Source organism: Aethalodelphis obliquidens, unplaced genomic scaffold, assembly GCF_003676395.1.
Source record: "Aethalodelphis obliquidens isolate GAN/ISIS:26980383/991018 unplaced genomic scaffold, ASM367639v1 scaffold2, whole genome shotgun sequence".
Classification (NCBI taxonomy): domain Eukaryota; kingdom Metazoa; phylum Chordata; class Mammalia; order Artiodactyla; family Delphinidae; genus Aethalodelphis; species Aethalodelphis obliquidens.
The window spans coordinates 88,194,893-88,222,444 of NW_020837946.1; the positions used below are offsets into that span (position 1 = coordinate 88,194,893).

At 35.1% G+C, this 27,552-nt stretch overlaps 1 protein-coding gene across 1 annotated transcript in view; it reads left to right on the top strand.

The window, feature by feature from the left end:
- The window catches only part of LRP1B (LDL receptor related protein 1B), a 1,467,083-nt gene that overhangs the window by 677,350 nt on the left and 762,181 nt on the right, over window positions 1-27,552 (top strand). The window contains exons 12-14 of the mRNA XM_027078335.1: window positions 17,560-17,740; window positions 24,557-24,776; window positions 26,679-26,868. Coding sequence (XP_026934136.1) covers window positions 17,560-17,740; window positions 24,557-24,776; window positions 26,679-26,868 — 591 coding nt within the window. The remainder of the gene's footprint in view (window positions 1-17,559; window positions 17,741-24,556; window positions 24,777-26,678; window positions 26,869-27,552) is intronic.

A 27,552-nucleotide genomic window follows, 5' to 3' on the forward strand; every position in this document is an offset into this window, starting at 1 on the left:
CTTGGTTTTTAAAATTCTTTGCCATTTAAACTTTTTAAAAAGACTACGTTTATGGCAGTTGCCTCTTCCTCCTGTGCTCTGGCAAAGGTACAACAATTCATGTGACCCGTTTTTACTGGAAGAGGCCTGTCACTCTGGATTTCTTTTCATTGTGTTTCCTTGGGATCCCAACTTTTATTTGGACTTAACAAAAGTTGTAATCTTGTAGATAATTGGTCTTTCTCTTATTGTTACGTGTTTCAGTATTCTTTTGTGGGTTTGTGCATCCTAAGTGAAACCTAATTCTTCATGTCTATAATTCATTAATACAAATGGGAATTTGAAGAATCAGATTGAAATTTTTTAAAAACTGCTTTTTCTTCTTTCATCTTAGCATTAGAATCAATTTTTAAAAGTAGCCGAGTTCTGCTGATGAATAAATGTAAATCCCTTGTGATGCTTTTAACCATCAGCAGTTTATACATAAAGATATTTCGTTTGATGCAAAAATATTTAAGTGTTTTCTACTCTCAATAAGCTCATTTTGTATTACATTTTAACTAAAAATAAATAAATGAGGTAGTGATGCGAGTTTTCACTTTACAAAAAGAATAATTGGTTAATGCATTACATTATTAGAAGAAAAATCTGTTATTATTAAAGAGATGGTACAGGATGATATGATTAAGCTTATCTCAAAATCTGATTCTTATTTATTGCTAAGATTTCTAGTCATATACCTATATAAAACATTATTTAATTAACAAAGATGCCAGATAGTAGGTGAAGTGTTCAGTACAAATGTAACTGTCATTCTGAAAGAGTTTTCATTCTATTTGAATGCATCTGTCAGATTACAAATGGGGCAAAGGACTAAATATAGGAATAAGCAAACAGTTCACCCTGACTTTGTCCTCTATAGCCAAGAAAAAAAATCACTGAAAAATATTTTTTAGTAGAGTAAATTGATACCAGCACTGTGAAATTGAAGAGTATATCATCAGTGATCAGAGATGATGGGAATTTCTTAGCTAGAGTGCAGATTTTACCACATTGACTAGACCATGACAAACCATAACCTAAAATATCCTAGGTGTAAACTTCAAATATAAGAATTGAAAAGTAGAACCTTATGGTTCTACTCCCAAATGCCATCTTCTTTGTAACAAGTCATCATATTTCCCCTAGTTATGCTGTTCATAAATTAGCATAGGTTGGGGATAATTATAAAACAGTTAGTTATAGAAATTTGGAAATGAAATTTGGCAATGAGAGCAACGTGGATTGACCTGGAGGGTATTATGCACACACAGTGGAATATTACACATCCATAAAGACAAATGAAATTTTGCCACTTGTAAGAACTGGATGGATCTTCAGGGAATTATGCTGAGTGAAATAAGCCAGAGAACTACAAATACTGTATGATCTCACTTATAGAATCTAAAACAAACAAAAAGCCAAATGCACAAACAAAACAAAAAAACCAAAAAGACTCATAGATACAGGGAATAAACATGTGGTAGCCAGAGAGGAGGGATTTGTGGGGGGGGTAGGAAATATGTAAAGAGGATTAAAAGGTACAAACTTTCAGTTATAAAATAGATAAGTCATGGGGATGTAATATACAGCATAAGGAATATGCTCAATAATATCCTAATAACTTTGAGGATAGATGGTTACTAGGCTTATCATGGTGATCACTAATGTATGTAAATGTCAAATCATTATGTTGTGTACTTGTAACTAATATAATACTGTATGCCAACTATATTTAAATTTAAAAGTGCATGAGATGAGCTATATATACTGGTACAAACAGAACTCCCAGACAAACCGATAAATAAACAAAGTGAGCAAAACAATGTTTTTTGCAGGCAGCATAATCCGATTTATATAAGTATATTAAATTTTTTGGTAAGATTAATAAAGTGTTTATAGTAATTACCTCTAGAGAGGGCCATGTGATTTATTATACTCCCATCTGACTGTCCTTTTAAAATATGTACAGCATGAAATTAATTGGTAGCTTACTTAAGTAAGAATTTAAAAGAAAATAGCTATTACAAAGCAAAGTAATGCAGTTTGGGGTAAGCATGTAAGGAAGAGTTTTAATGAAACTAGTGAAACTGTGATCACTTTTGGTCACATTAATATAAGTTGTTTTCTTCAAACAGGGATAGTTTCTTTAAAAAAATGGATAGCTATAAATTTTCATTTTACCTCTTAAATGGATGTTATTTTATTTGTTTGTTTTTTGCCTGTTAAATCCTTTCCCCAAATCTTCATAGCACTGAATTTCTTCCTTTTATGTTCTCACAAGGGCTTTTTTTCTAGAAGTAGTGTTTCTTCTTATTGTGGGCTAGCTGTGCTGCAATCTTTTTTTTTTTTTTTTGCAGTACGCGGGCCTCTCCCTGCTGTGGCCTCTCCTGTTGCGGAGCACAGGCTCTGGACACGCAGGCTCAGCGGCCACGGCTCACGGGCCCAGCCGCTCCGCGGCATGTGGGATCTTCCCGGACCGGGACACGAACCCGTGTCCCCTGCATCAGCAGGCGGACTCTCAACCACTGCTCCACCAGGGAAGCCCTGTGCTGCAATCTTTACCTCTTACAACTTTGCAAACATCTATCTACTCTCATTCATAACTTAATTAGCTGTTAAATAGCTTCAGGACCAATTTTTTGTAACCTACACAGACTTAATTATTTTGGCAAGTCCTATAGAGCATTTCACATTGAGACTACTTTGTATATTATAAAGTTAAAATGTAGCAAAAGGAAAACAATTTTGTTTCATAGTTAGCTCTTATAAAAAAAAATCAAGGTAAATTTTGAATCAAATATTTAAAATATTAAGTAGATAATTAAAATTATTGAAACTATTAATCTCAAATAACTAAGTAATGTTCTTCAATTCTGTAATTTGATAAATTTTTAAATAATTTTTATTCCTTCATAAGATATATATATATACATTTTGTATAAATATAATATTAAACATATTTTACATAGCTCCCTCAAGTTAATAATAATTATTTTTATAAATTTCATGGCTTCAGTACTTAAAATGATATTTTAAACCAATTTAAATCTGATCCAATTGGCAAAATATTTATTTGTTACAAAATAGCATTTACTAAGCTCCTAGTATGTACCAAATATTTCATATAAAATAATCTGAATACTCAAGCTAACCTTTGAATGTAAGAAATACTTTTTTTTTTTTTTCAAAAGTTAGGGACCTAGGTTTTACAGGAGTTAAGGAATGTTGTCTTATAAATCAACTTGTTACATGTTATGCTTAGGTTTTAACCTGTTTGTCTGATTGCAGAACTCCCAAATGCCATCTTCTTTGTAACAAGTCATCATATTTCCCCTAGTTATGCTGTTCATAAATTAGCATAGGTTGGGGATAATTATAAAACAGTTAGTTATAGAAATTTGGAAATGAAAATGTCCTTAAAGATCATGGTAACATAAAACAGAGGTTAAATGGGCAGGTGCAGAAGTCAGAGTGTCTAAATCAGAATTCTGCTCCATAACTTACCCACTGTATGAGCTTGGGCAGGCTATGTAAACTCTCCAAAGCTTTATCTACTACATCTGTAAAATGGGAATAATTGTTCTCAGTTGCTCTGAGGATTGGGACCCACGATGTTTGTAAGGCACTTAGTACATGGTATGTACTTAATAAAGAAATAGCTGGCCGTGTGTGTGTGTTATTTTCTAATTTTACATAGGAAGCCGAATGGATTCAGAGAGGATATATCATTTGCCCAAGATCTAATGGATAGTTAGCAACAGAATTGTAACTAATATTCCCAGCTCCCAATTTATATTTCTGTAATCTTCCAGCTATTTCGTATGTTCTAAATACCAAATTTTAAATATGAAATCATTTCTAAATTAATTAAGTTCTATTATGATTGTGTTCTGGAAAACTGTGACGTTCATATTAATTTGAGTGTTTAAATATATGGAGAAGCAGCAGTTTTCCTAGGAGGTATTTCATCTTTCTGCCAGGAATCCTGGTGACTATAATCCAGGTGAGATAGAATATGACTATTAAAATGCTGCACGAACTTTAGAAAAAATAATCTATGATCTAGAAAGATGTATTTATCAAATACCTAGTTCCAAACTGTAAGTACCTTAATTATAGAAAGATGAATCTATTTCTTATTAAACAGCTCTTGAGACTGTTCTTGGAATATTACATAATTTGCTATGACAATGATACTGAATTTTCTATCTATCCCATCTCAGAGATTTTCTTCCCCCTTATTCTTTGAATTAAGAGGTGCTGCCCTGTCGTAGCAGAATGTGAATTACTCTTTATTGAATATAATTTACCAATCCTTGCATTACTGACATTCCAAATTCCCTAGCACATTCAACTTTAGGATAACAAGAAAAAAAAACTATTTCTTATTGCCTTTTCCATTACATAGCACTTTTTGAGTAGTAATATTTTTTATCATCCAGGGTATTTATTTTAAAAATAACTCCAAATTTTGCTTTTGATGCTCCTGAGAATAGTGGTGGCATATGTCAAACAGTGGGGTATGGTACATCTTTAGCCTGATTAAGTGATATGTCTCCATGTGAAAATCTGTGTATGTTCATATGTGTGATTTTTCTCTCTGATTCAATTCTTTGTAGGTGGTATCTATAAAAAACAAAATGTTTTCTATAGTTCCAAATATTTGAATATTTTAAGGGTCTAGTAGTTAAACTAAGGATTTAATTTTTCTTCTAGGTATTTGCCACTCTATGAAAATATGGGAATGATGATCATATTGAAACAATAAGGGAGTATTCTTCACTAGTATTCTGGAGTGAATAAGCTAACCACACATTCTCAATTCCCTGTTATTTTTTCCTTCCCCCGCATTTACAGTGCTTACATTCATTCATTCATTTTTTAAAATTTTACAAATATTTACCAAGCCTTTACTACTGATCTCTGCTAGGGGTTTCAAGCATGAATTATACTTTTATCCTGCCCTCCTGTTCCACAGAGACAAATGGAAAAGTTGGCCTGTCCACACTTAACAGGAAGCTTAACAAGGCAGTAGGTGGTGTCCGGAATGGCACTCAGATATACTACTATGGGAATTTAAAGGATAGATGAATTTCACAGGGATAATAAGAGAAGATTTGTGTATCAGATAGAAAATTCTTTTGGCATTAAAAAAGGTGAAGGATTTAGAAAATGGGAAAATGCCAGAAAAGAGAGGGAATAGGAGGTAAAACTGGCACAGAGATGGGAAAGTGAAATATGCATATGGGAGTAGGGAAATGAGCTAGCATTGCTAACATATATTAAATTCTGATTTTTTTAATAATACCTTGTATATTATTTCACTTTACCTTCACAACGACCAAATAAGGGGAAGTCTTATAAAAATTCTTAGAAAGATCAAAATGAAAGGCTGCAGGAGAGTGAAGATGCCAATTTCTCTCTGACACAAAAGTCCATGTTTTCTCCAGAACAGCACATCAGTTTGCTAAAAGTAGTATCGTCCACTGCAGATACTTGGATCATAGGGCTTATAAAATAGGTTAGTGGAAAATAATTTCAGAAGGCCTTGTATGTCATTCGGAGGAAAGCTGGAATTATTGATGAGGTGATGTTGAGTCATTCGCTTATATACTCATTCAAGCAACTAATATTTATTGAGATCATGTTATATATAGGCAATGTTCTAAGCCCTGGAGATATACCAGTGAACAAAACAGATAATATCTTATAAAAGTACATTGTAAAATATCCTGAAAGCACAGGTTTCATAGATGACTAAAAGAGGAAAAATAATAACCCTAAATTCTTCAAGATATGTTATTGTTAACAGAAGTCACATTTACTTCCCAGATTTACTGTAGCAAACTAGCATATGGTATCTCTGTATCCCAGACCAGGCTTATTCTAGACTCACACCTATGCTAGGAAACTGTATTATGTGTCCTCGTACCTTTTGCATCACCCTCCCCCAAAAAGAAAAAGTAAAAGTGAAAGAAATGATGACCACTCAGACCTTCCTTAAATGAAATACATCAACTCTCTTTTCTCTGTATTCTCTACTCACTATTCCTATGCAACTGGAAAGAATCAAAGTTCTCATCAAAATATGCATTTTGGCTCTGAGTTTTTCAGATATAAAACAACAAATTAACTGTCATCCAGTGTAATATGAAATGTTTAGACAACTTGAATGAATACATTGTAATGATACTAGTATATTTCATGGGTGGTAGTGGTCTGATAACTGTATGAAATATTTTAATACACAGCTGTTTTCTTCTTTGGTTAGTACACATCTGCCTCCACAGGATAGCAGTGCTTTCCTGGCTCCAAAATTAGCACTTTTACCTCTGCTACTAAAACGCGTTTTTATACACTTTTATTGTATATCAAAGGTGTATGTGCACATTTTGAGTCAGAATACCTTGATATTTTAGCTGTTAGGGTATTTGTAACTTGTCTCAAACAGAGAAATTGCAAATAGTAAAATTTAGCTCACTATCACTTCAGGTAAAAATCAAAAAGTATCCTTTTTTGATGTTAAAAAAATATATCTAGGGATATACAAGAAACATATCATTCTGAGACAAATATTTCTAAGATATTTGTCACAATGTTTAACCATGAAATGTTTACCATTTATCCTTTTAAAGTATTTTTTATATATGGAATTACAATGAAATTTGGTCCACTCTGAGACTGCATATTTTTTAAGAGTAGTTTGTATTGCTGCTCCACTAGCTACAGATACCTAATTTAATATTTTTTGGTAATTTTGCCAGAAAATAATGTTGCAAAGAACTTTTCATTTGATGGCAAGAAAATTCATATTTAGAGAAATCAAAATGGACTAAAAAACGTTTGAGAAATATCACTTCGTTCACTTACAAGGTAAAACTCCAACTTCATAGAGCAGGGGTAATTTTGTTTTCCATAGGGTATTTGGTAACATCTGGAATCATTTTTGATTGTCACAACTGGGGAAGGAGGTGGTCCTGGCATTTACTATAGAGACTCGTGCTGCTAAACAGTGCCATGTGCAGGACAGTTTCCCACAACAAAGAATTATCAAGTCCCAAATGTCAGTAGTGCCAGTGTTGAGCAAACTTGTTATCGAGGATGGCAGGGAGGAAGCCTGCCACCACTGCATAGGCGCCAAAAGTAGAAAATGAGACTTAAGATTGTTTATTACTCACAGCACAGCAAACAGCATTAGCATCAGCATAGTTGCTCTGGTTCCCTGCCCCCAAGTCTCACAGGGCGATGCCATGGGTCCGTATAAATGCTAAGCACGGAGTGAGTTGTGCCACAGATGAGGAACCCACAGCGTGGGCATCAGCACCTTTTGAGCAAACAGCCAACAGTATCACAAATAGAAAGTTTTCAAGTCCCCCTATCTTGTAGAGTGAACAGTTACGCAGTAGTCACCCTGTGGTCACCTTGATTTAGTTGCCTGTGAGACCAGCTATAGAAATTATTCAGTACCAGAAGACAGACAAGCCTTACAGTTCGGTACCCTCATCAGTGAAGTTCAGGGAGACTTCAGGTCCACTGGGGACTGCCTCTCCCAATACCCATAAATGAGACCCTGCAAATAAGCACACGTCATCATAATAAAGGCTCACTTATCTCTATTGTACATGAAGATTTTATGTATAATCACCTCAAAAATGTTCCATATAAGTCTTTTAAATTCACAGGGGAAAATATGATTCTTTTAAGTTGTTTTTCTTCTATATAACCCATAATATCCTTGTTATTCCTTTTCTGATATTTGTCATCCCATGAACGCTCTGGGTGTGGCTCCACCTCCAGGCATTCGCATGTGATGCTCCTTGTGTCTGGAACACTCTTCCATCAGATGTCCCATTGCCTTCTCCTTTACCTCTTAGAGGACTTTGCTTACAGGCCACCTCCTTAGACCTTGCTGGTCACCTCATCTAAAATTGTGCATCTATGCAAATTTCCCACCCAAATCCTTACTGCCGTTAGCTGGTTACTTTTTCTCCTTTGTACTTATCCTAGGTATATTTTGTTTGTTTATTGTCTTGCTACAAGAATGTAAGCTTCAAGGTGTCAGAGGTTTTTGTTTGTTTGTTCATTGATAGAGCCTTATTAGAACAGTGCCTGGCATATTGTAGCTATGCAATGAATATTCATTGAATGGATGAATGGGGCCTTTAATTTGGCTGTCATTACTTTAAAAATAGTAATTAAACTGATTAAACAAAACCAAAAATGATGAAGGTTGATTCTTTTTTATTCTAAAATAAGGAGCAATAAGTTCAATCATTATTATTATTTTTTGATTATCTTAAGTATTTATTGAAATTGTTCTGATAATGAGCTGCCCTGATGACTTTTCAGGAATCTTAAAAAATTTTACATATTCCCATAATTCATTTGAACTTATGTAACATTTTTAATTTAAAAAATGTGATTTTTAGTTAATACATGCAAAATATCCATGTCTTAAACTTTGCCAGGCTTTCTGAATTAACATCTCATTTTCGTGCACAGCTTCATACCATGTTTTTCTTGCACAGTTGCATACCTACCTTGAATGATTTTATACTATATACTTATTTAAATTATTCTGCACTAATTTTCTTTATGAATTTGCTGTGGAATTGCAAGGATTCATTTAGCATACTCCCCCAAAATTGTTAGAAAATATAGTATTAATATCACTATTTTAACTATCTCCCTTTTTCCTACAGATTATGCTACAGTTAACCTTTGACATCTTCTTTATATTGCAAATAATGCATTTCTAAAACCAGTCATCATTTATTTGATTATATTTTTTAAATTTAATTTTGAACTACTTTTATTTAGTTTCGTGGAAAAATTGCAAAATAGTACAGAGAGGTTTTGATATCCCTCAAATATATCCCACAGTTTTTCCTACTAGTAACATCTTACAGAACAATACCACAATTATCAAAACCAGAAAATTAACGTTGATACAGTTACCACTAAAGACCTTAATCAAATTTCACCGGTTTTTCCATCATGAATTTAGTAGTTATATTTTCTCAGTCTCATGTATTCTGTAACAGCATCTCAGTTTTTCCTTATATTTTATTTTAATATTTAACTTCCCTCATATACACGTTTGTTGAATCTCTACATTGTCAGCCATCTAATATATTTTGGTAAGAAATTAAAGCTACAGTTTATTGAGAATAATAATTTTGATTGGAAGGTTGTTAAAGCATCCTTCACTTCAGTAATCTTGTTCATCTCCACTCCCCCTCTTTTACATCCTGCTTTTTCCTTCTAATAAATCATCGCTTATGTTAACTTTCTTTGACTTTTGCTTCTGTTTATAATTTTTCTTTGTATAATGCTAGAGATCCAACTTTAAAGTAGATAGGCACACTGGAACATGAGTCATATTTCCAGACTTAGTGTATTGACTACTCACTAAAAGTGGGTCCTTGTGAATCACTTTACTTTCCAGGGCTTTTTTCATGATTTGTAGAATCTAGACGGAATTTATGATCCTTTAGCTTCCTTTTACCTCTAAAATACTGACTTTAGAACTGGATCCCTGCTTAGTTTCATTATCACATTTTCCCCTGATTCGCTGCTTCAGTTTTGCAAAACTACCTGTGGACCAAAGAAGGGTGTGACTGTACGCATTTTCTTAGATACTTATATGAAGTTTTTGTAAGATAAATTACTATTAAGGACTTGACTTCCTTTATCACATTTACCTATTATCCACACATGAATTTTGCCTATCATTTTCCCCCTGGGTACTAATGAGGGTCTGAAACAAGTATACTTTTGATAATTTAGTATGTTAAGCTAAGCTCCAGGAGGATGGTCAGATGAGTTGACACATTTGTTCTTTGTCATGGTAATTATAAATGTAATGAAGATGTATAGCCTCTGACTTTTAAACTCAACTTGAAATTTAATTATCACTATCTTTCACTAAACATGATGCCTAAGCAAAGCATGTGCTACCTTGTTTTCTTTTCAAAGTTCAGTAAAAATTATCAATTGAAGTGATACACCTATTTGAATGTTTAAATGACAAGTGCAAAAATATGGAACATATTAGAAAATATAGCTAACAAAAGTCATTTTTATGAAATTAAATTGTTCAAGTGACTTCTAATAGAGTTGCCTTTTCATCTAATGTGAAAGAGATGGAGTAATTTAGTATTAGTGCAATAAGTTTCAAAGTATTCTTTTTTTGTTATAAATTTATTTATTTTTGGCTGCGTTGGGTCTTTGTTGCTGTGGGGGGGCTTTCTCTAGTTGCAGCAAGCGGGGGCTACTCTTCGTTGCGGTGAGCGGGCTTCTCATTGTGATGGCTTCTCTTGTTGCAGAGCACGGGCTCTAGGCACGTGGGCTTCAGTAGTTGTGGCTCGCGGGCTCGGTAGTTGTGGCTCACGGGCTCTAGAGCGCAGGCTCAGTAGTTGTGGCGCACCGGCTTAGTTGCTCCGCGGCATGTGGGATCTTCCCGGACCAGGGCTCAAACCCGTGTCCCCTGCATTGGCAGGTGGATTCTTAACCACTGTGCCACCAGGGAAGTCCAGTTTCAAAGTATTTTATTTTTATAAATTATAACCTACTTCATAGGACTGAAAGGAATATTCAAGAATATCTGTGATACTTTGCATTCAGAAGCTGAAGTGATTTTTGCTCTGTTCTCTCGTTAAGTAGGCCGAATTGGGTAGTAAAAGGGCATGAACGGAAATTCCTTTCTCTCTCCCTGTTCACAATGAAGACTCATATTTTGCATTCTTTATGAGATGGTTAGTCAGGTATGGCCACAACATGAGACAGTGGAGAGGGTTCAGAAGAACAAAGTTTGTTATATTTACAGATCCCAGAAACAGAAGGCACAGCACACCACAGAGGACCACATAGGAGACACACCAGGGTGGTCACAGGGCAAAAGACAGAAAGGAAGGGAAACCAGTAGGTCACAGGCTTTACTGGAGTTTCTGTGGGAAAGGCAAGGCAGGGAAAGATAAGCAGTTTAGGATTGTCTAGTTTGAATAATTCCATTGGGCTTTAAACAATAAATCTGGTCGCTGTTGGCATGGTACCTGGCCCTGGGATGATTAGGCAGAAGAATATTGCCTCCTTCAGAGACCAGGTAGAGGAGGTATGGCTCTGGAGTGGTTAGGTTGCACCTCAAAGGCAAGTTCTTGGCTGTGCCCTTTGCTGTCTTTAGTAATTGGCTATCTCCAGGAGAGGTAGTCTCCCCCCAGCTAGAAAGGCTTTTTAAAGATGTCAAAACATCATAATATGCAGAAAATAAAAACATTAAAAATATTTACAATACAACTGGGATATTATCTAGAAATTTGTTGTGGAATATTGTAAAATGAGCTATATACTCATTCCATAACTGTGGGGACTTTCATAAATTGGAAGCTACTCTGGCTTGCATGGTATATATGTTGCAATGTTTCATCTGGAAACAATGAATGTGAAGAGTGCCCTTCTGCCCAGAGCATTCAGCAGAATCATTTCTGGACTGCAGGCATGGCAGTGGTGTATTAGTCAGGGTTCTCTGGAGAAGCAGAACCAATAGGATGTGTACATAAAGAAAGAGAAACAGAGCTATATGTTTAAATAATTACCTCACATGATTATGGAGAATAGCAAGTCCAAAATCTGTGGGGTAGAGTGACAGTCTGTAGACCCAGGGAAAAGTTGATGATATTGCAGCTCGAATCCAAAGACAGTGTAGAAGCCAAATTCCCTCTTCCTTAGGGGATCTCAGTCTACTTTCTCTTAAAGCTTTCAACTCATTGGATGAGATCTACCCACATTATGGAGAGTAATCTGCTCTACTCCAGTTGTACTGATTTAAATGTTAGTATCATCTAGTAATACCTTCACAGCAATATCTGAACTGATGTTTAACTGAATGTCTGTGTACCACAGCCTAGCCAAATTGACTCATAAAATTAGTTCATCACACATGGCTAGCTGAACAATATGCTTTAAGATGTGATAGTGTAAACAGAGAGTTCCCATAAGGGCAATAGCCTGGAACCCAGCAATGATTTTTATTTATGGTCATATTCATATACTTCTTACTCTATCTGTATTATTAAAGACATGAATTATGACTTTTTAGGATTTTTTTTCTCCATGGATCCCTCACATTTCTGCGTGTCTTAGAGTGAGGCATTATTTGCCTTTTGTTCTGAGGTATCCTAACAAGGATGCTTGCATAGAAAAGAGACTTGGAAGAAGAGGTGGAGTATCATCAGGTGCAGATAAGCAGGCCTGCTTATCGCCCATTAGAAAATATTTGGGTTTTCTAAATTTGGAATTCTTTTCCTGCAATGCAGTCAACTGTGTGCAAAGGCATCCACATGGGCCCATCCCAGCTGTCCCCAGGGGACTTTGGACTAAAGGGATACCAATCTGCTGATGGCCATGCTGCTTGCCGTGCCATAAGTAATAAAGACTTCTCTATCTGTCCTACAAGTTTTGTGTCATCCGCCATCATCCATGAAGCAGTACCAGGCTAACTTCTTAGCTTGAAAGTAGGGTAAAATCTCAGTTCTTAACAGTTCTTGAAGTGTTTCATTTTACTCATCACTTTAGATTACTGTATTGGTAACTATGACGCATACTGTGGCACTCTCTTTTTTCTTACGTATGTTCATCAGTGCATCAAAGATGACATATCCGAATGTCCTAGAGAGACCACCAGTAGCACCCTCTCCCCAAAGTGAAACAGAAAACACGCTTTTGATAATAGAAGGAAACCACTATATTTTAATATATTCTGTTCATCTGAAAAACAAGACCCTTATATGCACTTTACATATCTCTTTGACGAAAACAGCAAAGTATTTTGTTCTCATTGAGAGTAACTTGTGTATTCACCCTCTCCGACCTAATAAATGAACTGAGGAAGGACTTGGAATGAAAATGAGGATGACCATCAGCCTCAGCTAGCCATTGGGGACAGATGATGTAGAACACTTTAGTCTGGCCAAGTACTCCTGTAACCTTATGAGATAGAGAATTCAGCAGGCAACTTTACAGCCACACTGTTAATTAAAAGAACTTCAATCACACATGTCAGATACATCGCCTCAGGCCTTACTGAAGTGCACAAAGAGAATTTGAATTACTTGAACTGTAGGAAAATGAGGCAGGAGAGTTGTCCAAGCACTGACTCTTGAGGCAAGGTAAAGCATCCCTGGCCCTGAACATATCTGCATGCATAGGGCACTCCCAGTCATTTAAGGCATGTGGTCATACTCTGAACTCATGCAAACACTTTTGGAATACTTCATTCCAACTCAGAAAAATAATGTTCGTACTAAGGATAGAAGAAATTGGATAGAAGAACTTGGATACATTGGAAAAATAGAGGCACTGTGTTTTTATAATGGCAATTATGGGGTGTAATTTCCAGTTAATTCCTTATGATGTTAATCAAATTCTGTTGTAAAGCATCAAGACATGCATTAATCTGGAGATCTGGTTTATGCACCTTAAGGAAACTAAGGCCACTGCTCACATCCTTGGCCATGTAACTTTTTTTTTTTTTAATCTTGGACCCATTTTTAAAAGTTGAAGGTCTTATTTTAAATATAAAAACTTTAATCCTCTTCTGTTTCACAAATGTATAATATCTAAAAATCAGATCTGTAATGATGTTTTCATTTTAGAAATATGTTTTCCAACCTCTGTTTCAAATGCTTGTTTTATCTAATCCTAGATATTAAATTACTTTAAATAGCTTTCTGTTTTATTTATTTTAAATCCACATAATTATTCTTTTTAATTTACATAAATTTTATTATCTCTTATTCATCCACATTTCATTAATGGTAGGTATCACTTGTAGGAAATAACAATGCTACCATCAAGAATTTTTCACTTCAGTTAAAAAATCTAGCTTTGATGAGATGTTTTTCTAGAGCACTATTTATATATTCTGTCCATTTATAAAAGTTATTCTTGATGTACTAGAACAATGTTTACAAAGAAAAAGTAATGGAAATTTTAATTGAGTCAAAATAATATGTTAACCTTAAGTATTCACAGAATAAATGAAAAAGTCTGTTTTTAATCTGAATTATATGGATAAATGTCTCATTTTTTCACTTAAAAAGGAACATATAGACATAATCTTAATCTAAAAAGATTATAGGAAACCATTATTTACTGGAATTTTTCTCCTTTTTTTTTTTTGAAAAGTACAAGCATGTTGAGTTCTTGCCTCTCGATTAATGAAAATGGGTATTTAATGAAACGTAAGGGAGATTTTTACCAGATTAAAAAAAAAAAATCATACTCTTTGCTTTTGTTATGTAAAAATAATGATGATGATGTAATGAATATTGATTTTAGAATGTAGAATACTTCAACTCTACCCAAAGGTATCAAAGCAATCTACTTTAACAAACAACTTTCTTGCATTTGATCAGTCATGTATTTCCTTGCGCTAGTGATTAGTATCTCTGTAGTTACCTATGTTTGTTTGGAAGTTCAGTGCCATAAACCTTCGTATGTTATTGATCACCTAGTTGAAGGGTTTTGGTCATAGAGATCCTAATAGTCAATCTCAGGGAGGCCCCATCCAAACCCTGTTGAGTGAAAAATTAAGTGTACGTAAACCAATGCTCTATATGTCTTAGTGTTTCATCTAAGTCATAAGTTAAAGGAAGATGTCAAATGATATAGAGCCAGAGTATTTTCCTTACCAATGTATATTTGTTGAGAAAGGGATTCATTGATTCTTCAGGCTTTGTCCTACAAGTATAAAAGAGGAAGTTTCTCCATGTCTGGTTAAAGATAGCCTAAAAAAATTCCCAAGTTGCACATAAGACTCATTTTTGAGTTTTTGTTTTTGTTTCCTTTTTAATTTTCATTCATCCACATCCTTTCCAGAACAGAAAAACAAAACAAAGCGCGTGCACACACACACACACACACACACACACACACAAATAATATTAAAAAACATTCTAGGCTCATTGATTCATTGCTGTCTCAATAGATAGGTAGCTAAAGAGAAGATTATAATAATAATGATACTATTAGTAATAATATTCATAGCAACATTTATGTAGTATTTATTATGTGCCAAACATTATTTTTAAGAGTTTTATATATTCATTTAATCCCCAAAACAATCCTATGAGTTAAACAGCATCATTACATCAGTCTTAAAGATCAGGTGTAACTCGCTCAGGGTTACAGAGCCTAGGAAGTGTGGTTCTAGAACTTGTGATCCTAATCACTACGTCATGCTATTCAAACATTTCATTTTTCAAAGACAAAACAAATGAACCAATTAGAGACAGGATCCTCCCAAGTTCTGCTTTTTGGAATTCCATTCCATCCCACTCTATTTATTCACAACTGACTCTGCATATCGTATTTCTGATTAACTTTGGCCACCAGTTAAAATGTAAGGAAATATTAATGAAAAATTCCTTTAAAAGAGAAAAATGTAAGGTCTATTCCTATCAAAAGAGCCAGGATTTATATATGTATGTATGTATATATATTATTTTTAATCCTGATGAATTTATAAAAACTAACATGTTGAGAATTTACAATATTACAGGCAGTATGCTAAGTATTTTACATGCAGTAGCTAATTTACCTCTTGTTTACTTATCCTACAGTGTATTATTGTCAGTGTATTATTATTATATAATACAGTGTATTATTGCTGCTATTATTGTCATCCCTTTTTTTTTTTTTTTGCGGTACGCGGGCCTCTCACTGTTGTGGCCTCTCCCGTCGCGGAGCACAGGCTCCGGACGCGCAGGCTCAGCGGCCATGGCTCACGGGCCTAGCCGCTCCGCGGCATGTGGGATCTTCCCGGACCGGGGCATGAACCCGTGTCCCCTGCATCGGAGGTGGACTCTCAACCACTGCGCCACCAGGGAAGCCCCTTTCATCACTTTTTAAATGGAGAAATTAAGGATCAGAGTGACTGAGTTACTTACCCAAGTGTCAGAAAAAAAATTTCAATCAAATAATACTACAACTGCTTCATATGAAAAAGAAAAAAGTATTAAGTCAGATGTGAAAAGGGAATGTTTTAGAAATGAGAAGGTTATTGAGGAAGAAAGTTTCCATGCTGGGTTAGATTTCAGATGTAATATAACTTTTGAAAACCAACAACAAGACAAAAACCAGCCACAGACTATGATAAATAGAAAAGAGTAAATAGCTACTCTTTTCCCATTATGCCAGGGCAGGAAAGTGCTTAGTAAAATTAAGTGTCAATAAAGCAAAGACAAAAATGAAACTTTTTTCTAAGCATAGGCACAATTAACCTGTGAAAATTACTCATACTGGTTGGTAATGAAGCAGATAGCTTAGTGAAATTGAGAACATATCTGATTCACTATAATCAGATTTTCAGTTAGATCAAATCACACACTATATTAGTCATCCTGAGTTAGGGCACATGCTGATTAACAGAAAGGGTCACAAAAGAAAATTTTATTTTTTCCAAGGCCAGAGGGCCATGATTAAAGAAAATGATAAGAGTCAATGTTTATGACATCTGCGTATGAGGGAAGATGTCATGTAGATTTCCCAGTAGTGTGTGAATGCTCATCTCTGTCTCTGATGTACTACTACCTGTTGTTGTGTCCAGTAAGTGCCAGTTCTCTACCTCACATCCAGGAGGAAAAGAGACAAAGGCTATCCTGGTTTTGAAAGAAGAGAAGTTCACAGTAATTTCTCGTGCAATAGAGGGGTAGAATTATATTTAGGATGTTGTGTACAGTTTGGAGGATGGTTTACCGGATGGCAAAAAGTGAGGAAAAGACTCACCATAGGAACAGTGCAGTTATAAAGATCTCTACATTGGGGATCCTCTGACTTGGATTTTATCCCTATTCTACCACTGCTTATGTGGTAATAAACTATAAGCCTTCATTCTTAAGTGTTAGAGTTTCCCTTTCTGTAAAGAGTTGAATTAGGGGAGCTCATATGATTATAATATTTGAATTATAACTGCCTGTATCTTAGAGGAGCCTGTAATAGCATCCTTTGTAAAGTAAGTCTAGAATATACAGAAATATTTTAGTGTTTCCTTGAGATTCACTGTTCATGCAGTTCCATGATAAAAGCCTAGCCTGGGCTTTCAAAGGTGTGCTTCTGCTGGACCTGTTCAACTCTTGGCAAAAGGGCCTTCATATTATTTTTGTTATTCAGATTACATATTACATGTTTGAACATGCTTACTTTCTGAACGTATTACTAGATCATGTTATTTGATTTTTCTTTTGAACAATCTATGAGACTACGTTTACTCTGAGAACTTATCTTTTACCCTTTCGTTTTCTCATCACTTGTATTTTCCTGTTTTTCTGCAGATCACTGTTTCAAATAAAATATCTCAAGAGAGGGCCTGGCATTCAAAACAAAATTGAAAAATATTCTATGGAATCATATTTGCAAAAATCACACTATAAAGAGTTTATAGATCAGAATGTATTCCTTTTAAAATTATACTTTTTATTAAGTAGAAGGTAAGTAGTGGACACTAATGAAAAATTTCTTTCTTGTTTTTGCTTTTTGCAGATCTGGATAATGTGGAGGGCATTGCTGTGGACTGGATTGGAAATAACCTTTACTGGACAAATGATGGCCATAGGAAGACCATTAACGTGGCTAGGCTGGAAAAGGCTTCTCAGAGTCGGAAGACTCTCTTAGAGGGAGAAATGTCCCATCCCAGAGGAATTGTGGTGGATCCTGTTAATGGGTATGCAATATTTGATCAGCTTTATATAAGGAAAATTATATTAGATAAATTCGTTTTTTACATATTTAGTATTAGTAAGTTTTATTTAAATCCACATGTGCATTCACACATGAATGGCCTCACTGGGAAAAGTTGCTCATTTAATGATTATCTCTCCTAGAGAATGTGCTAAAAAAACATGTCAAGATACATTGAACTGGAATAAACAGATTATTTGTATAGAGAATATATTTACTTGGTTTATTCAGACATGCACCATAATTCTCCATTTTAGACAGCCTGACACCAAGATAAATAATCAATTCAACCAGCAAATCAATCAATTTAATTTTTTAAATTAAAGGCTATTGAAGTTTAAAGTATTCAAAAAATAGCAAGTTTCCATTTTTTGTACATTTACTGTGGGCCAGGCATTTTGTTAAATAGATTACCATGATCTATGTTGTGATTCTGCACAATAATACTTTGAATTAGTTGCTGTTCTCATTCTTGTTTTACAAAGAAGAAATTTGTAATGGACCTGCAAAAGACCATTTGATTATTAAGAGACTGGATAGATATTTAAATCCAAGCAACTTGCCTCCAAGACTTTACTCAGAGCCACTATACTCCACTACTTTTTTTTTTTTAACATCTTTATTGGAGTATAATTGCTTTACAATGGGTGTGTCAGTTTCTGCTTTATAACAAAGTGAATCAGTTATACATATACATATATCCCCATATCTCCTCCCTCTTGCGTCTCCCTCCCTCCCACACTCCCTACCCCACCCCTCTAGGTGGTCACAAAGCACCGAGCTGATCTCCCTGTGCTATGCGGCTGCTCACCACTAGCTATCTATTTTATGTTAGGTAGTGTATATATGTCCATGCCACTCTCCACTACTTTTTATTAGTCTAGGTTGGTAACTCTGTATTTTTGGACATAACCATAGTTTCCATATAGTGACATCATTTTATAGTATGTGTTACTTGTTTCAGGATGGATTATTTTGTGCAATTTTTGAGAATATGTTTTCCTTTGATTTTTATTCATAGCTATTACCTGAACACAAGCAACAATGTGCATATAGAAATATTAAAGAAATGTGAAAATTCCTAATAGAATCTCAGAATTAAATGAGTGGATTGCATTTTCTACATGTACAGTTGTTGTATGTGGTTTTTATCCCCTCCGTGGCTTATATTTCACTGTTTCAAAATGGTACCACAAAATTAATATTTTTATACCTTACTATTGCATACCAAAAAAATACTTAATTGAATAAGAAGCACATGACTCCCTTATAAACTGAGATCACCAGATTGCAGTTCCTAAAATTGTTTGTATTGAGAATAGCTCCAAATACAATCGGTGCTTCTTTCCAGGCTGACCTAATCAGTGGATGAACTCATTGCATGTTTTTTGTAAGGCATAATTATAAAGTAATTTTAGTGATTTTATGTGTGGATTCTTTAAATTTCTATTTTATTCCTGGACTTTTAAAGCAAGTCATCTATTTGACCTTTAAACCAAGGCAATCTTAATGTTTAGAGAAAATATTTATTCCATGCTGTCTAAACCTCCTTGAAGCAAGATGTTTCAAATATATCTTAAAGCAACATCTTCCTTCTCAGTATTCTGTTAGAGGAAAATATTTTCCGATGGAGTCAAAGGGTCTTTGAGGTGCTTGGGGAGATGACATAAATGTGCAGGTCATAGAATTAGATGATTTGGAAGAAAATTTAGGGGCCACTAGACCCATCTCTCTCTTCAAATTCAGGAATCCACTTCAACACTTCCCTAAGAGGCAGGCATCCAATTTAGATTTGAAACCCATAGTATCTACATAGTTCAAAGTATCTGGAGACAAATCTGATTGACATGACATTTTTTCTTTTCAGTAAGGCAGTAAGTGCATCCCTATAGTACGTATCTCCCAACTAATCCTATATTTGCCTCTGATGTTGCAAAGAATGGCTCTTCTACTTCTTCCATCAGACAGATTTTTAAATATTATAGAATACTGCTATTATGCACCAACCTGAAAAAAAAAACTCATATGTGTATGTATATATGTGGATATGTGTGTGTAGGTATATGTATATACACATGTGTATATATGTATATATACACATATTTTCCCCTAACAATATACAATGCCCAGAGCTCTGATTATGTATACAGTGGTTAACAAAGCAGGCATAGCCTTTACCCTCATGAAGCATCTTGTGTCATCTGAAAAGTAGGGAATGGGCAGATGCCTCAATGAATAAGTACCAAATGAACAATGAATGTAATTTCTAGAGACCAAAGTGATGGAGTCAAACAAACAGGTTGATGTGAAGGTGACTAACAGAAACCTATTTAAATAGGCTTGCAGAAAGGCCTCTTTAAGGGGGCATCATTTAAGCTGAGACTTAGTTGTAAAGAAGGAACCAGCCATGGAGAGTGAGGAAAAGAGTTCAGATAAAGAAAATGGAACAACTGAAATCTTAAGTTGGGCAAAAGCTTTACTGTCAGAGGAACTGAAATGAAGATGGACTGGATTATAGATGGCAAATGGGAAAGTGACTGAGGATGCAATTGGAAAGGAAAGCAGGGCCTTGCCCACTACCATGAGAGATATGTACTTTGTCTTCAGTGTAAATGTAAAATAGAGAATTGATATAGTCAGATTTATATTCAACAACAACAACAACAACTAATCTTACTATTCTGTAGAGAATGGATTGGAAGACAGTAGAAGTAGAAATGGAACCATGTGAATTTAATTGTCCAAATAATCATTTGACGCTAATATAAGTTTTTGAAAAGTGAAGAAGAAAGTTTAGTTTGGAAAACTCCATTTAAAATAGGATAATATAACTTTAATCAAAACATTTTTGTAAAAACCTGGTTCATTTACATTTTTCTACCATAATACCTTTTTGCAGCTGTACACAGGAGAGCATCACAGATTTTCTCTGCCATAATAGCCTATTAACAAAAAGTACTCTTCAGAGGTATGGTTTTATCAAAAGCGTCATAACCAATTATAGAAATCAGTAAAGGGATAATTTTTCATCTATTTATTAAAATATATTGTTGAGTGACTACCATATAGATCAGTAGAAATCAGTAAGACAGTGATTGTATTCAAGGAGTTTATAATCTGGTGTGCTTGGTGTACACACACACACACACACACCCCCAATACACACACACACACCACACTCACACTTTACCTATAAAATAAAATAGAATGAAATACATGCTCTTCGGGAATTCACTGAGGTTTTTAATTCAGAATTGAACTTTAGAGGATGGATAGATTTCCAAATGAATAGGGTCCCAGGGGACCCTATTGGGATGTGCAGTCATAAGGTTAGTCACTGTACTCTGAAGGGACAGTATGAGTAATTGTTAGAGGAAGCTAATGGCAGTTTTGAGGTGGGATGAGTTCATTAAGGCTAGAGCAGGGGACATTCTAAGGAACATAGCAGGAGGTGAGACTAAAAATATATAGAAATCTTCAATGTTGTAAGTAAAAGTTTTGACTTATTTTGCTGACATCAGAGTAATTGGAAGGTTTTGAGGATAAAAATCACATTTTTCAATTCATGATTTAGGAAGATAAGTGAAAGCCATATGATAGCTCTATGAAAGACGGTCCGTTGGGAGTTCTCTTTGAAAAGTGATGAAAGACAGACTGTAGCATTTGTAATAGCAACAGAAAAGTGTGAACTGAGACAACAGACAGGAAAGAATAGGATTGGCAGGCCTCAAAAATTGTTGAAATGGGGCTTCCCTGGTGGCGCAGTGGTTGAGAGTCCGCCTGCCGATGCAGGGGACACGGGTTCGTGCCCCGGTCTGGGAAGATCCCACATGCCGCGGAGCGGCTGGGCCCGTGAACCATGGCCGCTGAGCCTGCGCGTCCGGAGCCTGTGCTCCGAGCGGGAGAGGCCATAACAGTGAGAGGCCCGCGTACTGCAAAAAAAAAAAAAAAAAAAATGTTGAAATGGGGGTAAACCTGGAGGAGGAATCAATTATGATGGACTATTCCTCAAGGTGATAGCTACAGATGAACTCCCTCCTTTGCAATCATTTCAAATCTCATAATTTACATCAATAACTTAGAAACCTACAGCTCCAGTTCTGATTTCTCAAAACATTATCTCCAAGAAAAGATGAGTCCAAAGCTAAGTGCGTATTTCCCTCCAAACAGGATTTTCTATATCCCTCTCTCAATTAAAAGTACCACATTCTCTAGTTAACAGCTAGATATTATGTCATCAACTCAATCAAGTTTTTTAAAAGTTATTTCACTTCCATGGCAGAAAACCTTAAGGATTTAAAAATTTCTGGGATTGACCCGCCAGATAATACAGTTTAATTTGGGGGCATGATTAATATCAACAAAGCCAAGCTTAGTGCTACAGAGTACAAATATGAACGATAAATATTCCCTGCCCTTAATTATTTGAATTTTTAATTGGAATTATCAGACATGCAACACCATCAAATTCAATACATGGCATAAATGCAATAAATTCTCTAAAATAACTAACAACTATCACTAGGAAACAAAAGAATGAGCTAATTTTGACAGAAAAGCTCGGGGCTGACTTCATTGAGAAATTGTATTTGAACAGGGCTTGAAAAATAGAGGTACAATTTTTTTTTGTCATAGTAGAAGACCAGCTTAACCTAATTTTTATTTGATGAATACCCCAGATCCCACCTACAAAAATATTTATGTTTTCTCCTGCTTATTTTATAGGTTGCATTTCCTATTTTGTATGTTTATAAATCATCATATTTGATAATAATTATAAGGCTCTCACAATATATCGATAACTTTTAATCAGCTGAGTAGATGATCACATATCTGGTCTCCATCAGATTGGCATCAGTTATTTAAAATTTGTTTTTCTTATATTTTGTTTGACTAAAAATAGTCTCAGGTAGTGGATTGGATTACAAACAATTCTGTCTTCAAATAACAACACAATATAAAATATGTTTAGAATATCCAGAATTATCTCCTTTGTGTGTGTGTTTGCATGGACATATATGTGTGATTCGGGTTAGAGAGTCACAGAAAAAAAGTGTTACTATTATCAAGAGGAAAAGCTGGAGGGAAAGATAATTTCAATTTAACAAGTTATAAATTAGCCAGCAATACAACTGCATTGATTAACTGTATTTAAGATTTCAGAAACGGTATCAAGAGAGATGAAAAAGTTATTTCTCTTTACATAGCTGATTTATATAATTGAAGTAGTTTTGCCTAACTAGCACAGTTTTAGAGCAAATGGAATGAATCTTCTGTTTATTCTTAATTTGTCCCAGTAATAAACCCACTTGAAGAACAGGCATGATACAAGATAAGCATAGTACCATGTTTATTTCTAGGATTAGAATGTATTTGGACTTATTAAAATTCACCAATCTAAATATACTTCCTCAAGTCTAAAAAGGCATATCAACATAATTGTAAACTTTTAAGAGAGTTTAAAAAGAGCTTAATTGGCATGAAAGAATGGCTGGTGTGTCACCTCCTCAGCTGTCCCAAATCTGCCTGTTTAGATCCCAGTAGGATTTTTTTTTTTTTTTTTTTTTTTTTTTTTTTTGCGGTACGCGGGCCTCCCACTGCTGTGGCCTCTCCCGTTGCGGAGCACAGGCTCCGGACGTGCAGGCTCAGTGGCCATGGCTCACTTGCCTAGCCGCTCCGCGGCATGTGGGATCCTCCCGGATCGGGGCACGAACCCGTGTCCCCTGCATCGGCAGGTGGACCCTCAACCACTGCGCCACCAGGGAAGCCCCAGATCACAGTAGGATTTTTAGTCATGGATACAGATTTGTCCCAAATTACCTCAGAAATTCTTTAGGGTCCATAGCAGAGGGGAGGCAGAGGATCTAATAAAGTAACTTCCAGGGTTAGCAGCTTAGAAAACTTTGAAGCTTTGTAAAGTCATATATGAGGTGACTGAATTAAAGCCTACACTTTAATTAGTAACTCAGGAACTTTCACGTGACCCTAAGACAACACATGTGGAGGGTTTTAACCTTATTCATGAGGCAGTTGGAACGTTAGCTCAAGGCCCCTTCTTCCACTGTTACAGCTTACACAAAAGATTTGTTTTTAAAGGCAGATGCTTTTGTTTGAGACAGAAATTAAAGCTCAAAATCTCAAGGTCAGTCAACCTACTGTTATTAAACTTATGTGCAGCTCAATCATCTTCTGCGGGTTTTAGGGTAATAATAAGCAGCAATAAAGCATAGATAATTTGCATCAGGAAGACAAATTAGACCTGGCCAAAACAAACCCAGTATGACTGTGCCCTTTATAACAGAGAAAATCCAACTGCCTGCCTTTAAAAAAATAAATAACTCATATGAGATTAAATAAAGTCTGGAGTAGATCATTAACTGTGCTCTCATTCCCTTGCCAGTTCATCTGCTTTTTAAACACATAATTGATTATATGTTTTATCAAACGGACATTTAAAAATAGTCAGTCATGCCTCGAGAATCATTTCCCAAACTTTTGGTACCAACACCAAAGAAAATCAGGATTTGGCACTTGCTGTTAGGTTAATTAATAAACGAGGCCAGTTAGTGCCGTTGTGGTGGTCGTGGGTTTTCTGAAATGTGTCTAATTGGCTCCCCTGAACAAATCTCACCTTCCCTGAGTACTTCGCAGCTGCCTCCTCCGGGCAGATCAGCATTTAGGTAGGAGAACAAATCAGAATGTAACTACATTTTATGGAGGCGCCAAATCTGAGGAAGTGTCTGTCTATATGGTGGCTGGTTGAAATGACACGCGTGCGCTCTTGTTTTTAATGTCTTAGTTGGATGTATTGGACAGACTGGGAGGAAGATGAAATAGATGACAGCGTGGGAAGGATTGAGAAGGCCTGGATGGATGGCTTCAGTCGGCAGATTTTTGTGACTTCAAAGATGCTGTGGCCAAACGGCTTAACTCTGGACTTTCACACCCACACATTATACTGGTGTGATGCCTATTATGATCATATTGAAAAAGTGTTTTTGAATGGAACTCACAGGAAGGTAAAAGACAAATGCTGCTGTTTTAACCCACAGGCTTCTGTCACAGAGCCTTGTTGTGTTGTGTTAAAAATACTTTCAAGTTTATTTTTACCCCTCTGAGGTGGCTGCCAGTAGTCTCTGTGGGGTGGCTGAAGGGGGCTGAGCATTAAGCAGTGCAGCTGGTACTTGGCTCCGGGAGACCAGGCCCAGCTCACTGTGGCATGCCAGCATTTGTGGGACTTTTCAGAGAAGCTCTCAGCATATCAGAGCTGTTTGAAAATGCAGTTTTTCTACATTATTGATGTTTGCTAGGACCAAGCACCCCAGCTCGGTTCAAATATCTTCAATATTTGCACCTGAAATGTAACCTATGTATTATGACAAAGTAATTAGAATTCATTTATTCAAATAAAGAACTTCATGACATTGGAACTAAAACACAAGAGTGGGTTGAACTTCAAGCCTATGGGTGTGAATAAATATCAACATCTTCTTACCTCTTTTGGTAGAATCGTTGCAAGATGATTTTGCAGTTCTTCAGTGAGATCGAGGATGAAGTTGACTGTGTTGGCAAAATATCGCCTCTGTACTCTGTCTTATAATCACCTAAGCACATATAACATTATGAACTGGCTTTGACTGTTTAGTTAAATGATATTTAGAAAAATGGAATATTAGAAGTTACCAAAATGTTTCTTTTGACAATACACTTTCTTCTTTTTTGGAAAGGAAGATTGCACAATTGGCCAAGCCCATTTATTAAGTATTCTCTTTGAGAAATATAATGTACTAATCAGTTAAGACCATTTCAGTCATTGGTTAACTCTAAGAGTACTTTAAATGTCTTTCCCCAAATAAATAAAATTGATTTACTTTTAACCTAATGTCACATACTTAAGAGGTGTTAAAAAATATTTATGATCCCTTTGAAGATGTTGATATGTACACAATATACATAGCACTTTATTAGCCAGCATATTTTAGCCTACATGGAAGTGAGCAAAGAAAAATAATAAACTGTCTCAATTATTCAACATATGAAAATTTGGTATGAAGAGTTCAGATAAAAGGAGCAAAATTTCAGTTTTTAACCCTATATTATTTGGATAACTTGCTCAATCCTCTCATATTAGATGAATTGAGTCCAAAAGGCTATTTCATATTGTATACAGTATCATTTTATAAATTGTGAAAAACGAAAAAGTATTATTATTATGGGGTATGATTCCTATTCTCTTCTACAGCCTTACGTGCAAAACAGAACTTATCACAGGATTGCTCCACTGTGTAGTTTAAACAACCACAAAATACACGGGAATGTAAAGAATATATCAAGAGAAGCGGAATTAAAATTAGCCAGGAGTCTTGTATATCTGTTTACTACCAATAAATGTTTCTATGTTCAAAATTAAAATTTTACCTTCCTCCCTATCATCGCCTAGATTTCTTCAGTTTGCATTAATCCAACTGAATAGAGGGATTCCTTCCACTCCCAGTGTTGTTAGACCATGCTGTATCCCTTGGCTGTTGGATGAGCAATACTGCAATATACATAATGCCACTAATTACTCAGATCAGTTTCTGTGCCAGAATATGATACCGGAATATCATAAAGAAAAGAGATAGGGAAGAGTATCAGGCAAGATCATTTTAATGTTTGCATTTCTTGACCATATATATAATGCCATGTATGAGAGAATTGAAATGGATGAAATGTAAATGGTCTCCTTCAAATAACATGTCCTAAAAACAAAAAAATATGCTCACATTGTGAAATCCATTTTTCAAATACACTGAAAGAAACTGTAAGTTATTAGTTAGATCATTATCTGTTCTACTTATTTGAATATCAGCTTCTCTAAATATTTGGTTATGTTTCTAAAGGTCAGGTCTGATTTTTCACAATGTGTTTATATTTTACAGATTGTTTACAGTGGGAAAGAGTTGAACCATCCTTTTGGACTGTCGCATCATGGGAATTATGTGTTCTGGACTGATTATATGAATGGTTCCATTTTTCAACTAGATTTGATAACGAATGAGGTGACATTACTGAGGCGTGAAAGACCACCCCTGTTTGGACTTCAGATTTATGATCCTCAAAAGCAACAAGGTATTAAAAACCAGATAAAATTGCTTCTGAGTTTCACATATAATAATATTTCAAGAGGTTGCATAAAGACTTTATTTTGACAGTGTTGCTGAAGTTTTCTGATAAAAGGTGTCTAGTCACTCCAAAGTCACTCAAATCTTAGACTTTGTTACCATAAAAATTTATTATTTATTGTTCAAAATATCCTGAGTGAGTAACTCTGGGAATTCTATTTAAGTGACGTTCAAGGTTTTCTCCAAATACTTCCTTTTTCATGTCATCTTCACTGAAAAAGGCTGTCATTTGAAGTAAAAAATCCTCAGTGTTTTCAAAGAGTCAGTATTGTGAGCAGTGGAAAAACTTTCAGTGTGGAAGGAACATTATGGGAAAATGTTAAAAAATACATTATACAAGGAAAATAGTATTTTTTAAAGTATCTTAGTATATTTATCTGATTAATTTCATATACATTTAAGGAACATTTAATTATTTTAGATGTTATAAAAGTGAAACAATCTACCATGATATTCATATCTTATTAAAATCAGATAATATTCTTTTATCTTTTTATCTACATCAGTTATTAATATTTATTAGGCCATCCACAAACAGCATGACTCAGAACTTAGGTAACAAACAAAAAAAAAGTTTAGTAAATTATGTGGTAGATTTTTGGTTATGAATCTAAATAGTCACTGATTCTCT